This window comes from Haemorhous mexicanus, chromosome 1 (assembly GCF_027477595.1).
Source record: "Haemorhous mexicanus isolate bHaeMex1 chromosome 1, bHaeMex1.pri, whole genome shotgun sequence".
Classification (NCBI taxonomy): domain Eukaryota; kingdom Metazoa; phylum Chordata; class Aves; order Passeriformes; family Fringillidae; genus Haemorhous; species Haemorhous mexicanus.
Window position 1 is genome coordinate 9892071 of NC_082341.1, and position 15319 is coordinate 9907389.

General features: G+C 38.3%; 1 protein-coding gene across 2 annotated transcripts in view; it reads right to left on the reverse strand.

The window, feature by feature from the left end:
* ESYT2 (extended synaptotagmin 2) overlaps nucleotides 1-15319 on the reverse strand; it is an 80456-nt gene that overhangs the window by 38452 nt on the left and 26685 nt on the right. For both annotated transcript variants that reach the window (XM_059839783.1, XM_059839774.1), the window contains exons 2-6: nucleotides 11715-11756; nucleotides 10994-11128; nucleotides 9167-9243; nucleotides 3349-3421; nucleotides 2431-2520 (exon numbers count right to left, since the gene is read on the reverse strand). In XM_059839783.1, coding sequence (XP_059695766.1) covers nucleotides 2431-2520; nucleotides 3349-3421; nucleotides 9167-9243; nucleotides 10994-11128; nucleotides 11715-11756 — 417 coding nt within the window. The remainder of the gene's footprint in view (nucleotides 1-2430; nucleotides 2521-3348; nucleotides 3422-9166; nucleotides 9244-10993; nucleotides 11129-11714; nucleotides 11757-15319) is intronic.

A 15319-nucleotide genomic window follows, 5' to 3' on the forward strand; every position in this document is an offset into this window, starting at 1 on the left:
AGGAGAAAAGACAAAATTACTCTGGACAGACGATTTCCCAAAGTTCACAAACTGACCCCAAATGAGGGGTGTTTCACTTGACATGTTTTCAGTTTCTTTTCTCAGGTGCAAGCTGTCCTAGTTAAGCAGTTTGCAGATGCATCACACTTAGAAGAGTGGGCACAGCTACCAGAGTTAAAATCTACTGGAGAAGGCTCTGGGAGTACCAGAAGTGGAAGGTTTGGATACCTCCTACCTCTGGGAAGCAGAGCTGAACCAGGAACTGCTTCTAAGGATTCCTGGGGCTGATCTCTCCCTCCTACCACTGCCAGCTTTCCTACCTCTCCCCCAGAAGGCACCAAACAGAAGCATCTGCAGGAGGTACCCCAGGGCAGTCCAGACATACTGGGTCAGGTCATGGCTCCAGCACAGAGTGTGTAAGAATGACTTTGCAGAAGGATTGTACAAAACAGAACTGAGCGAGACAACACAAACCACATCTACACAATGGAAAAATGCTCTTCCTGTAGGGGAAAAAGAGACAGCACCTCTGTCCACACAACTACACTTTTCTCCCTGCTCCTCTAAACCAGAATTTTTGCATTTAACTTGTTTATTGGATGGTCCCTGGAATGAGCTGGGGACTTAGGAGAGAATTAAATAGCAAAATGATATCAGAAAGTATGCTAACAATTTCATAGTGCAAACCAGCATAAGACAGCATTGAATCCTTTTCAGGGCCATGCTTACTTTGTTAGAATAAACATGAAGATTAACAGTTGTCCTACACTCACGGCTCAGCCACAGATTAAAAATGAGGTGAAACTTAAGCAGACATCTCCTAGTGTTTAGGCTCACTTCAAAGAAATCTGTGGAAATTCAAATTTGGTTCATTCCAATGTACTTCCTCAACTATTTCCAAATAAGAGCAATGATCTTTTACCAGTTTTGCATGAACTAATTCACTTTTACAAAAACACTGACTAAATCGGGGCCAAAATATTTCCAAATTCTTGCACATTTTGCCAAGATTTAAGTCTCCATTCCTTCTACCCAAGCACACATGGTTTCCCAAGACAGTTGAAACAAGCCACACAAATACACAAGTGACATAAGTTTTTTCTAGGCCACACATAAACATCTAAAGCCAAACCTATTTTTCAACATGGTAGCCAAAATTTATCATGGGACATTTCTTCAAAAGAACTGTATCACAAGAATGTGATTTCTTTGAAGAAAGTAACAACATACCTCCTAAAGCTGTTGAGGAATTCACTCTCACCCCCCAAGCCTAGATCAAGTTTTCAGAGTTTCAGACTGCTGATGAAACCAAGTTGATCACTTTGTGATGCTTCCAAGTGTCTAAACCCATGCACTTGTAATTTGTGACCTGCCAGTCTGAAACTGGTAAACCTTGACATAGGAAGTTTTAATGTTTAATTAGAACATCTTCAAGGAAAGCTTCCAATGGAAAATATACTTTCAAGTAAGAGATGGAAACAATTAATTTCTTTAAAGAAGTGTATGGAGCATAAGAACTTCCACATCGTTCACATTTTTTGTTAGGCTCTTATGGAGACTTATTAAAAGTAGCACCAAACTTCAAATTGCTGAAAGTGCCTCACACACACACACAAACAACATCAAAAAATTTTCCACCAGCCAAGTGAAATGTGTATTATGTTATCCTTTATACTTTTATAAAAGAGATTTGGTGAAGTGCTGTGCCTAAAACTGAAAGCATTTGAGAGCTGTCCTCTTGTTTACACATGCCAGTTTGGCTGTATCATTTTCATACCAGCAAGACCTTGTTGGCCCACCTTTGTTTCACTGTTACTCCTGCCCAAATATGCACTTTGGCCTAGTGCATTTCCCAGCTGAACTCTGTGATCTTCTCTCTGCTTTCCACTTTTGTTGCTATCATCATCATTTTGAATTCCAATTCCATCTCACTATGTGCTTCATCCACCCTGACACTTGGGTCACTGGTAAATGTAATGGAAATTGCCCACTTGCTATCTAGGAAAAAACTTCCCAGCAGGTGGGTAATTTCCCATTTTAATTTGTGCTAACACCAGCACTGGTCTTCTTAACAACCTTGCAGAGATTTTGTGACATTTTAAGTTAGATCTACAGAATATCATGAGAACAGCAACAAAAGCTTTTTTACAACCAATCTAGATGGCATCTGTTATCTTTCCTTACCCAGAGGACTTGTAAGAAAAGTTTGACAGCTTTCACAAAACACACTTCCAAATTCCAAGGTAATTATTATCCGTCTTGGTTCCTGCTAGCATTCATAAATTTTTCCAGTGCTTATCTGTCAAAGTTCAAGCAAACAGCAGTGATTTCCCAAACTCTTTCCTTTTGCTGCTTAATTCTTGTTCCATCATTTTTAACTACCATCATCACCACTCTAAAAAAACTGGAAAGGGAGATAAAAGTGCTTACAGGTTTCCTAAGGAAAAAAAGGGATAGTGCTCCAATTAGGGGCATGTCTCCAATTAATGGTTCCAGGATAACCCTCATGGTGCCGTGGATCTGTGAAAGGGAAAAAAAAAAAAAAAAGAGAATGAAATTTACTTTAGTAAAATTTTATTTAAAATTTATTTGCTGGCAATGCTCACACTTCTAATTTATAAAATTTTTGCTTATGGAAGAATTATATATATATATATTTCTTTCTTTATATGTCATCCAAACCCCCAAAAAAATCATACAAGCACTTAACAGTTGTGCTTAAAAATTCACTACATTCATCAGTATCATGCAGTGTCATGTTGGTGGTAATTTTTTGAAACTGTGAAGTAGATTATTTCTACAGGTCCACGTAAACAAACGTGACACAAGAAGCACAGTGGCACCACAGGTACCAGAGCAAAAGCAGGTAAATTCTTACAGGTGTGTCAAGACACACATGCAAAAGAGCTAATTCTGCTCCTTAGGTAGGGATCTGTTATCAGAAAGTTCAGGCAATCTCAGAAACAACATCAGAAGGCAAGGCTACTAATAGTAATTGCAACAAAAACAGTAATTCCATGTGATGCTTAGGTATTACATGAAATAAAGTTTTAAGCTCCATGGTGCCTTTATAAACCGACACATCACTTGAACACATCACATCAGCTTGATATGAAATTATCTCCAGCTTTTCCTGTAGTAAATGTTACCTACATATTGTTCTACATATTAAAGGAATTTTTTTCTTATGTTAAGACATGTTATTGAAAATCTAATGCAGTATCAATACTATTCAAATGAGAAGAAAGAGCTAGAAAACTTCACAATTACTGTTGCTTTCTTATAGATTTAATCAGAAAATAGTGATTTAGTGATATGAAAATCAAAAGAAAAAAACCTGAATTTCACCTGTATACTTTTCACACCAGCTCTGCAGAAATATCTCTTGATCTCCAAATCAATTTCACAGTTTCCAACAAAACTAAAAAAGAAAGTATACATTTCACTTTTATGAACTAAATTGCAATAAACTGTTAGTTCTGTTTTGCAGTGTCATGACAATGGATTTTGTCTCCCAGTATATGCACAAAAAATGCATGTTGAAATATTGGAACATAAAACAATGCCAGTTTGCTCAAACATCCCTTTGAAAACATCATTGTCATCAAAATCACTCAAATTAATACCTAGGTTTGCTACCTAGGTTTGCACCTCCAGAAGGATGCATAATATGAAAGAAGCAAGAGGCCCTGCTTTTGGGAAATAATGGACACAGAACTCATACTCCATTTCAGGAAAGCTCTCCACAGATCTCATTGATTGTAAATGTGCCCAAATCCACTCTCATCTAGCATAATCATGAGAAGCACTAGACAGAGATGGTAGTTATGCTAAAAATGAAACTTGTCTGAAATATTCATAGACTTGCAAAGCCAGTCGTATTTAGAATTTCAATAAGCAGGGCATGCTGAGCTGAATGATCTTCTAAGCAAGTTCTAAGCCAAAAACAGTTGAGCCCTTTCTGAAGGGAGAGAAAGCAGGAAGCAAATTAGAGAAGATATTAAAAATTACACGTATTTTTCCCTGAACAGTTCTTGCATTCCATTTTTGGGGATTTAAGGTCAAATGGTTGAAATTTTCCAGATGCTGCCCTGTATTTCAGATTTGTTAAAGCTGGTAAAAAGAAATCCTATCTATTTTGCCATGCTACAAGGCTACAAGATTATTCACACACAACTCGGGCTTGGATTTATAACTGCTTTCCCTCAACCATGTAGCAGCAGAGCTGAGCAATCTTTTTTTCCAAGAGCTGGTACTGCTCTGAGACACATTGGTTCTGAAAACAAACTAATTTTCAGATTTAACAAGGAATTCAGGAAGAAAGCTTGAGACTCTGATTTAGCCCGGAATTGGTCAATGATTCTGCAGAAGGAAAGCTAAAAGCAAAAACCCAACATTGAATGCCATGCTCTAGGTAGGGAGACATGAGCTGGACTAGGACACTCTCTAAGAAGATAGAGGCTGTAACAGAAGCACAAATGAAATCTGAAAAGCTTTCTGAAGAGACTGCCCAGATAAAGAAAATGGAAGAAGGAGCCAAGTGGGATGGAGATGAGCCAGATTAAAGCCAGACACTGCTGAAAGGAGAGGGAAATTTTTTCCTCTGCAGGGCATCCTGTTCCAGATTCTGCAGCAGAGCTCAGCTTTCTGCACATTAGTTCCTCAGACCTGGCCTGTGAAACACTGTTACCTGGGTTTGGGAGTATGAAGTAATTTTATTACAAAAATATTTAAGGAATTGTGAACAAATGGAATTGCTCTCTTCATTGGCTATTCTAGACTCAAGTCAATATAGAATAAATTACTCTTACAGTAAGAGCAGAACAGCAGGATTGCTGTTCCCTTCCCCTGAGGGGCACAAAGTACTACCAAAAGAAAAAACAAGGTGAGAGCTGCTGCATTCCACAAATCCATTAGCCAAATCATCTGTATCCTCCTCTGCTCTGTGTGTGGTGGTGCTGTCTTTGGGATTTCAACAGATGCAAATCTTATTAATCCCTTAAACAGAAATAAACAATAGTACCAAGACTTTCCTGTAAACATCCATCACTGGAATTTATTTTCAACTATTCAAAAGATAATACTATGTAGAATCTTTTTTGTTTAATGGCCAGTTTGGGGAACTGGAAGACAACAACATGATGGGGTCTATGTCAAAGGAAGGTGACAGTTGCTTTCCTTGGAAAGAATGTAGTGTGACTGTACAGTTTAAAAATAGGTATGTAACTTTTAATACACAATTTAAAATGATGTAATTTCTATTTTTAACCTATCTAACTATATATAGAGATAGTAGAGATATATATAAATACACTCCCACATATATATATAATTGCATAACAACATGGCACAGAGAAGCAAGGTCAATTAAAACCTGCAACTGAAACCTCAATCTCAGCACTCTGCAGCACCAGAACTATTTGTGTTATGAAGACTGGGAAGCAATATGCTTGTTTGAAAATCCATAACAACATGAGACAAACTGAAGTACAAATAGTAACAAACTGCATTTGAGGGGACTAAGTCAACAACATTTAACTTTAAAATAAAGATAAATATGGTTTTATCCCCCAAGATATTTGGCTGGGTCCATTAACAGTTGATGCCTACACAATTCCACTGTAATACACCATAGAACTTGGAAGCTCATTTATAAGCAAATTCCATACATTCAGATCATAATATCCCAGAAATATTTATGATCCCTTTAAGGCACAGAACACTGAGATAGATCACAGTTTAATGAGGACACTCCTGTAAGAATATTAACAGCAGCTGTACTGAATCAAAAGACAAGTGTGATGTACTGCATGTGCTCATTGTAGCCCATGGAAGATAACCAGAAGAAGAAAAAATAAAAGGCTATAGCAAAATTATTTCCTATATTACAGTGATATGTGGTTCTGTACACTGGACTATCTTAACTGTTTTTACAAAGTCTTTAGGCCCTATTTTTGCATCTGTCCTCTGCCAGTATAATGCAGTGAGTCTTCCCATTCAAGTATTCCACATTTGAAAAAATCTGCCATGTGTTTCAATCTGCAGCCTAAAACTCTTTCAGTGCATCATTTTTTTTTGTGACATGAGAAGCTGAAAAAACTCAGGTCATTAACAACTACTTCTTCAATCTCTCAATCTTCTTTGCTTTCTTTGCTACAGTTCACATTTGAGTTGACTGTCTTTAGCTTGTTTTCTGTTGATCCATAACCTTTACCCAAGTATTTACTACATTCACACACTTTACCAAATATAAGATTTCTTATTAACAATTTCTCTAGATTTTATCTTCATTTGCTTAAGTGGCTGAAATTTTTCCCTTGCCCATATTTGTCATCGAGAACAAGACTTTTAAACTGCAATGAATTTTGATAATTTTTTTTAACATAAACTCCTCAGTAAGAGAAAGGCAAAGCATTCCCTTCACAAATATGGTCCTCAAACTGAAGTTTTAAATACATTCTCCAGTGAGTGCTTTGTGGATTAGCTATTCAGGCTACTTAGAGTGAAGCTCTTAATTGGACCCTGAGTGATGTACAAAACCTGCTCCGAAGAGTTCTGAAAAATACTCTGAAGCAATGATCATAATGCACTCAGTATCCTTGCAGAAACAATAGAAACTAAACCAAAACACACTCCTTTTGTAATTAAAATTAAAAGCAGACGGAAAAAAAACCCTCAAGGATAATGCAAAAAAACACTCTAGAGTTTTGGAGATGTTGAAATACTTAAATGCACTATAGAAGGTCCAAAGCAAATGCACACACCCCACCACAAACAACTGACAGCAGAAAGGGCTAAAAGAAGCCACAATAGTGGAACTGCAGGATAAAAGGGGATTCTTAAAAGAATTAATGTGCTTTAAACTGAAAAAAATATATAAATAAAATCTTTCCTTCCTTCCCTCACCACACACCCCACAGGGCTTGGCTTCCTACAACTATTCTTATGAATGTTTAGAGAGATTGTTTGAGAGGTCCTTCTCAACTGTATTTAGAGAATGCAGGGTTTATAGAAAGCTCCTAACTTTAAACTTAGAAATAAATTAAAGTTATAACAAACTAATTTAACTGGAGATTAAAATCTACAGGGATAAATACTCCAAAGGATGGACTCTTCTCCAGCAGTGAGACTGCTCTTTTTAATCTTGCAAAACTGCAATATAAGACATAATTTAGAGTTGGTATCTGTATTTAACTCTGTATCTAAATGTATCAAGAGGCACTTATTCTTCCTGTTATGACTGAGACAATCCCAGTGACATGACTCTCAGAGGACATATAAATCAAACTATTAAATAGCAAACAACAACATCAAACAGTAACAACTGGTACAGGGGGCCAGGGGGGCTCTCTGTCTTAAAATTGCATACTAAAAACCTTTGAAAAACAGCCCTTTCTGAATGAGGTGCAAAGGACAAGTCTTAAATATGAAACAGGACTTCCTTTGATGATGATTTTGTCTAAGCCTTAATTCCTAGAAGCTGGGATAGCCACTCCAGAGCTCTCATTTCCATTTTCCACAGGTGGAAGCCTGTGCCACCTGCATTAGGGACAGGATGTTGGGCTCAACAAGCATCCAACTGACCCAGCTCTATTATTGTTATCTAAACCACGTCAAGGAATTTATTTCAGCCTTTTAGACTGGATTCTATTGCAGCTGTCTACCACTTATCAAGGCAGGTTGCAAGGTAATGCAATCAGACAGATTTCCTTCCAGGACATTATTCCTGAAATTTTTGTACATACCTACTGGCCTTTTTACTTTTATCTACTTCATGAGGATGAGCAGAAATAAAAAAAATAAAAACCAAACTAGATTTACTCTGTCTTCCTGAGAATAGTTCTGCCTTAAAGGGAAGAAGTGGATTTGGAACAGAAACAGCTTCTTAAAAACAACTTCTATGGACTGTTTGGTCAGACAAGATTGTTTTCCCGAGGGCTTATCTCTGAAGAGGTGAGGCTGCTCTCCCAGCTGCTGTCAGAAGTGGCAATAAAGAGAAAACTGAAGGAAGTTGCTCCATTAGGGCTGACACATTCATCCAGTGAAATAAGCTCTCAAGAGCCAATCCTGCTGTATTTTTTCCACCAACACCAATCCCTGATTTGAACAGCTGTCATTTTCCTACAGAAATAAAAAGATTCAATTCAATACAGACTGGGCTCTGCTCACAGATGTAGCCCCCAGCTGCTCTGGAACCCAGGGAAAGAGACAGCAGCCTTTTCTCTTATCACTCTGGGGCCTGCCCAGCTCTGCCAAAGCAGCAAAGGCTTCAACATAGCTGAGCTTTAGACAAATAATTCAAATTTAAGAATAACAACGTTCAAATTTTGGAAGTGCCTCTGAAGCTGAGATGTCTGATGACCCTCCTGGCTGCTGCCAGGGAAGCAGTGAGGAGCACAGAAGGCTGCTCCTGGCTGGACTGTTAATGACTGACAAATATGGCCTTTCCATAACCCACAAACAGGCAAAAGTAGCCAAGGTAACACAGACCAAAGATGGTCAGTTATAAAAACACTGCTGGGTTGACTGACTGAACTTTCAAAAAACTCTGCAACTGCAGATTGTGTTGAGAATGACTGGGGTAAATGCAGGGTAGACCTACTGAGAAACCTATATAAAAGGAGTCATGATGAAATAGCAAAGAAAGCTGAAGCAATGGAGCTCAGTCATTCTGGCATTTTATAATACACAGATTTACTCTGGTAAAGTAAGCACAATTTCTTCTGTAGCTATTATTATTTTTAAGCATAATATATTATATATACAATATTTTATTATATTTATAAATATAACACTATGTTTATAAAATAAGTAACTGAGAAAAGTAAAATACACAAAAAAATCTTACATCTTAGATTTCAGACTGCATTTAATGGCAAAGTATTAACACATTAAGGAAAAAGGTCAAAATTAGTGCTTTGTCTCTGGAAAGTATTTTTTTATTAACAGACATGATTTTAATGATGAAACCACACAGTTGATATTCCATTTCCCTCAGATAAATGCTGTTTACAGCATGCAGCTTCCTCCTCTATTCATACACAATTAGAACTAACTAGATTTGCATAATGAAGCAATTCCCCTTTCAGGCCAATGTAACTGCCAAATCAAACATTGTGCAGATTATAAAGCAGGAATCCCATTGTAATACAGTAATAACATTTACCTGATTTGAAGGTCCAAAATGATCTGCCTTTTGTCCACATTTTCAGTGTACACTTTTACACCATTTATCCTCAGAGGCTGGAACAATGAAGCAAGTAAAAGTTGGATTCTTCTACAGAAGTATATTAAACTCTTAACTCTGAATTAAAGGTGAATATAGACATATTCATGCCTGAAGTTAAGAACCTACTATAAACTTTAAAAGGTGTTAAGTAAGGCTATCACTTTAGTTCAAATTCTTATTTCAAGGGTAAAAATTACCTCACTGGGATCCAGTTAACCGCAATCCTTCTGGAAGTACCCTGGGTATGGACCACTAAACTTCAAGATTTACAAAATATTTAATAATCAAGGTTTCCCTCTCCCCTGCATAAACACCTGATTTCTCTGTAGAGGTGTATGTCTAACACTCCCAAAGCATTTTTTATTGTGTAACTACAACAACAAGCTAAATTTAGCTCACAAAAAGACAATGGCCATATGTGGAATTTAGTGAGAATAGATGGAAAAGAATCCATAATTCCCATAAAAAGTTGTGTCAACCACTCTGTGCTCTCTAAATCGTTGTGTTCACACTCCCCTCTCTCTCTGCCTCACACAGAATTAACACACATCAGTCACACACTCAAGCCTCAAACATTCATCAAACACTAGCCAGGAAAGGATGACTAACAACCTCACTTTTGAGTTTTTCCTATCTTGAATAATTTTCATATTTCTATTTACACCTTTTTTGTTAATTTCTGTAAAATCAAAATCTCACTGCTGTGCTGGGGCTGTGCAGCTCAATCAACTCAATCAAGGCTGCAATATAAAGTAAGAATAGCTCTTTGTCATGTCCAAGGTTACTCAATTCAGCTGCAGAACCATACAGAGGTCTGGGAGCTAATCTAAAACCTACATAAAAGGAATGCTTCAGTCTATAATACAAATATATCTAGGGCAGAGGCCCCATGTAAAAAGTTTTACAATTTAAAAAAATAATAAACCCAGCACACAAAAGGTGCTGTAAAGCATAATGAACCTTAACCTACATGAAATAGAGTCACAAAGAGAGGAAAAACAATTCCCCTCTATCACACCTGAAAATTAATTTCAGGTTTCCTAACAATGAGGGTGTGTGGGGGTGTTGATTTTTAAATCCTTGTTTGAAATTCAATTTATGACAAGCAACAAAAACACAAAAGACAACTTCAAACAAAAGCTGTTAAACTGCATCTCAAAGCAGTAAAGTTCTGGTTAATGCAGGGATGATTAAGTAGTGCTGAACTTGCTGCAAGCAGAGGGGACCATTCTCAGCTTGCACTGGTCAAGCAAGCTTCCTGCAGGCATGAGACCCCTTCTTTCATGGGATGGAACTGAAGACAAACACCTGTATGCCAATTTATACTGTGTTTTGTGCAGTCCTTGCAAAGCCAAGCCAGCAGCCTTGTCATTGACTCCCCACATATTATGATTAGAAGTGCATCTGTGACAAGAAAACTGCACTTGGACCATCTGGCAAAAGGATAATGGCCCCTGCTCACTTAATGTAAAGCATTGCATGAACAATATTAAAACCACATTGCTGTGAGCTCTTCATGTGACCAGGCATTACACTGAGTCATCTCCAAATTCTCAGTCAAGTTTGTGAAGCATAGATCCCAGGAAATGCAATAAAGCCTCTGCTAAAAAAACCCACATATTTTTATTTTAATGTTACAACAGAAATCAGAATCAAGCTTACGACCAAGTGTCACAGACAAATATTTCTGTGCAGATTTGAACAGGCTACATGAAAATGTTGTGTAAAAGAGGCTCTCTTAAAAAAACCTCACCAGACACTGACCTGATGACCAATGTCAATCTTTGTAAAACTGAAGGTACTGAGGTGGTTGTTTGCTCCTCTTACTGCTGGTTCTATGGTTTCTCGGAAGAGTTTCTCAATGAATTGACAAATAAAAGGCCACATCTGTTTTACAGTCTAAGGAGGAAAAAAAAAATCTACATGGAAATACAGTTCTAAAATACATTAATAAGTTATAAATGTAAAAATCAGAACTTTACTGCATCTGAATTTTCTATCTGAAAATTCTATATTGCATTTTTTTCCCTACTATTTTCCAATTAACTCATGTTCTATGCTCTTTGAATGAAAGATATGTTTTAAAAAGTAAGCTACATAGATTTATATCTTAGATTATCACACGCACAAATCAAAACTGCAAATTTCATTTATTTTTAGATTGTAGGTCAGGAACTTACAGTAACTGGAAAGTATCCCAGACAAGTAGAAAATTAAAGATTGTGTTTACAGCTGCTATGACTTCTACGCAATTATAGCTGTCATTACTGTATGCCACTTTAAATCATTCATAAAACTCACATTTTCAAGACCATGAAACTAAATTTAATCTTTCTTGTGACTAACTGGATCAACAAGTAAAGATTTAAAGTGTATAAAGCATAAAGTTAAAACTACTCTGTTTTCAGATTCTTGCCTCACCTTCTATTTTCATCTCAGCCTTCCCTCCTGCCCCTTCCCATTTGGGAGCAATGTTTCTTCTTACCTTGTTGAGCCATTCTGCTCTCTCTGTGTCTGGAAAATGCACCTAAAAAAAACCAAAACAAAAATTAATACAAAACATTTTTTAGCTAATTGTGTCCAGTCATTTATAATGCCAGAAAGCTTAGGGATCTCCCTAGACATACTGAGCAATCAACACTCCTGACAATTAAAATACGAGCAAATTAAAACACAAACTCATTTCTGAACTACATAAACATATGCTTGGACTTGTTTCTGGTAGTAGCACCTGGAATAAAGCATTGCTGTAACACCATGGACAAACTAAAAAACAAGCATAGCCAACCTAACCAATATGAACATGACACACATGACTGCCAGAGTCCTGTCTGCACTTCTACTTCCTTTCATTGATGCCAAATCTTCTTCAATGTCAATAAATCATGGCTATAAATATTTAATTAGTGAAGCTGAAGCTCAGGAATATGGATTTAAGTTCAACCAAGAGCCCTTTGAAAGACATTTCTAGTGATTTCTTTCTTTAAACAACTGCAGAAACCAGTCAGAGACAGAGTGACAGTTTATATACAGGGTAGAAAGTACCCGTGGCAAGAGGAAAACATCAATTAAATACTGGATGAACAGACACAGTTTTCCAGACATAGGAGAGTACAGGTAGTAGCTTTACCTTTTACAAACACACACCAAAAAAAACCCCAACCAAAAATCCCCTCCAAACAAAAATAAAGCCCTGAAGAAGCAGAGCTAACAAGACTTTCCTTAGAAACTCACAGGCTGTAGAACAAGATGCAGATCACCCTTCCCAAACACAAAGAGCCTTTGAACACACTAAAAAACCATGACCTACATATGGTGACTTTTGTGAAGCAGTGTCTCTGCTTAACTGAATTGCCAAGACTTAACCTCTTCATAGCATAACAGATTGCACCACGGCTTCAACAGCAGTTATTTTTATTATACATATCCCAGATGTGAACAGTCAGTGAAAGACCTACTCTTTAAACCATATTTTCAACAAGATGAATTTGAAAGCAAGCCCCATTCATGACTTTTTTAAGTTTTTATTCACTTCTTGCATTAACATATTCTTCATACACTCAACCTACCCTCAGAGCAGTCCTTAATTTCATCTAAACCCCCAAAGTTTTGCTATGCAGTTTTTGCTATGCTGCCCCTCAGCAGCATAATCAACAGTCTCAGAGTTATCTCTCCAGTCTGTTTATTTTTCAACAATCCCAGGTCAATAACAAAGGTAAGGCCCATGTTCCGACAGATACTTGAAGAACTACAAATGCTGCTGTCTTCCACTGTCAAGAAAGGCTCTCAGCATCTTTTTCAAGTATATCACATCTCTCAAAAGCTTTACAAGTGGTGTGAAAGTGTCATGATCTGTTTGACTGAGAAAAAAACATTCAACATCATTTATTTTACTAAAGTTAAAAAACTAGAATTATTAATAGCAGATGGAACAATTTGGGAGCCATGTTATTTTATTTACTTAGAATTAATTTCCTAGAAAATTATGCTGGGTAGAATGTCATAACTCTGTACTTAAGAGGGTTGGAGATGGTGTCCACTTTTTGAAAACAAAAGATACTTAATTTGTTTTTTAATATTGCAACACAAGCAGTTACAAGTATGTATATGAACCTACAGCTGAACAGAGTTTACACCCAGTTATTGTCTTGCAGGGTTCTCATGTTGCTCCCAATAGTTAAAAATTTAAAGGAACAGAAAGAATGAAGACTGTTAACCCCAACACTAATAAACAACATCTTGATCTTTCCTTTAAAATATTTGCCTTCTGAATCTGCAAACAGAAAAAACGCCAATTCTCAACAATGACTTGTGCATGATGTTGGATCAACATGTTTCATTCTGATTTAGGTAGGAGAGATCAGTGATGTTCAGTTTCACAGGATGAGAACTGCAGAGCTGTTCCACATAGGGGACACCAACATAATCCAGGAGGAAATGGTCAGCAACCTTCTACACCACTTAGACAAGTACAAGTCTCTGTGCCTGGAAGGGATCCACCGAGTGGTACTGGGGCAGCTGGCAGAAGAGCTCACAGAGCCACTTCCCCATCATTCACCAGCAGTCCTGACTAACTGGAGAGGTCCCAGGTGACTGGAGGTCAGCAAATGTAACCCCATCCACAGGGGCCTGGGGAGCTACAGGCCTGTCACTCTGACCTTGGTGCCAGCAAAGGCCATGGAGCTGATCTCCTGTTATGACAGCATGACTTCGTGGACAAGGCTGTCCATGTGCTGACCTGGACTTCATTGAAGCCTGACACATTTTCCCACAGCACTCTCTTGCAGAAAGTGGCTCCTCATGGCTTGGACCAGTGTACAACCAGCTGGGTAAAAAACTGGCTGGTTGGCCAGGCCCAGAGAGGGTAGGGTGAATGGAGCTACATCCATGATTGTCACTCTGGCCAGTCACAAGTGTGTTCCACAGGGCTGTGTTGGGGACACTCCTGTTTACTGCCATTATCAATGATCTGTATGAAGGGATCAACGGCACCCTCAGTCAATTTGCAGGTGACACCAAGTTGGGTGGGTGTGTTGATTTGTTGGATGGCAGGAAGGCTCTGCAGAGGGATCTGGACAGGCTGGATTGATGGACCAAGGCCGGTGGTATGAGGTTCAAAAAGGCCAAATGCTGGGTCCTGCATTTGGGTCACAAGAATCCCAGGCAGTGCTACAGGCTGGGGACAGAGTGGCTGGAAAGTGGCCCTGTGGGGAAAGGACCTGGGGGTGCTGGTTGACAGCAGCTGAACATGAGCCAGGTGTGCCCAGGTGGCCAAGAAAGCCAAAGGCATCCTGGCCTGTATCAGAAATGGTGTGGCCAGCAGGACCAGGGCAGTGATTGTCCCCCTGTCCTGGGCACTGGCAAGGCTGCACCTGGAATCCTGTGTTCAGTTTTGGGCCCCTCAATACAAGAAGGACATTGAGGTACTGGAGTGTGTCCAGAGAAGGGCAGTGGAGCTGGTGAAGGGTCTGGAGCACAAGGCTTAGCTGGAGCACTTGATGGAGCTGAGGTTGCTTAGCCTGGAGAAAAGGAAACTCAGAGGAGACCTTATTGTTCCCTACAATTACCTGAAAGGAGGTTGTAGCCAGATGAGAGTCACTCTCTTCTCCCATGTGAAAAAAAGAGAGGATAAGAGGAAATAGTCTCAAGTTGCACCAGGGAGGTTTAGAATGCATATAAGAATTTTTTTTTCACGGAAAGAGTTTTTAAGCATTGGAACAGACTGCCTAAAGAAGTGGTAGAGTCAGCAGTGCTGGATGTACTGCAGCTGTGGCATTTAGGGTCATAGTTTACTGGTAGATCTGCCAGTGTCAGATTAATAGTTGGACTTGACGATCTTAGAGGTCTTTTCCTAAATTCTATGATTCTACAGGCATTGCAATGAACAGCAACAAAATAAAATAAATAGAAACAACAAACTAAACACGCAGATGAGGAAAGGAAAAGAAAATTCATGAAAATACCAAAAGCAAACCTGTCTGCTGTGAGTAATGCAAGATATAACAGTTGTCATGTTCACAATTCATTTTTAGTCTTCTGTACAAGTATCCAGTTGACATTCAACAGAAAAGACACACTAGACTTGAGAGA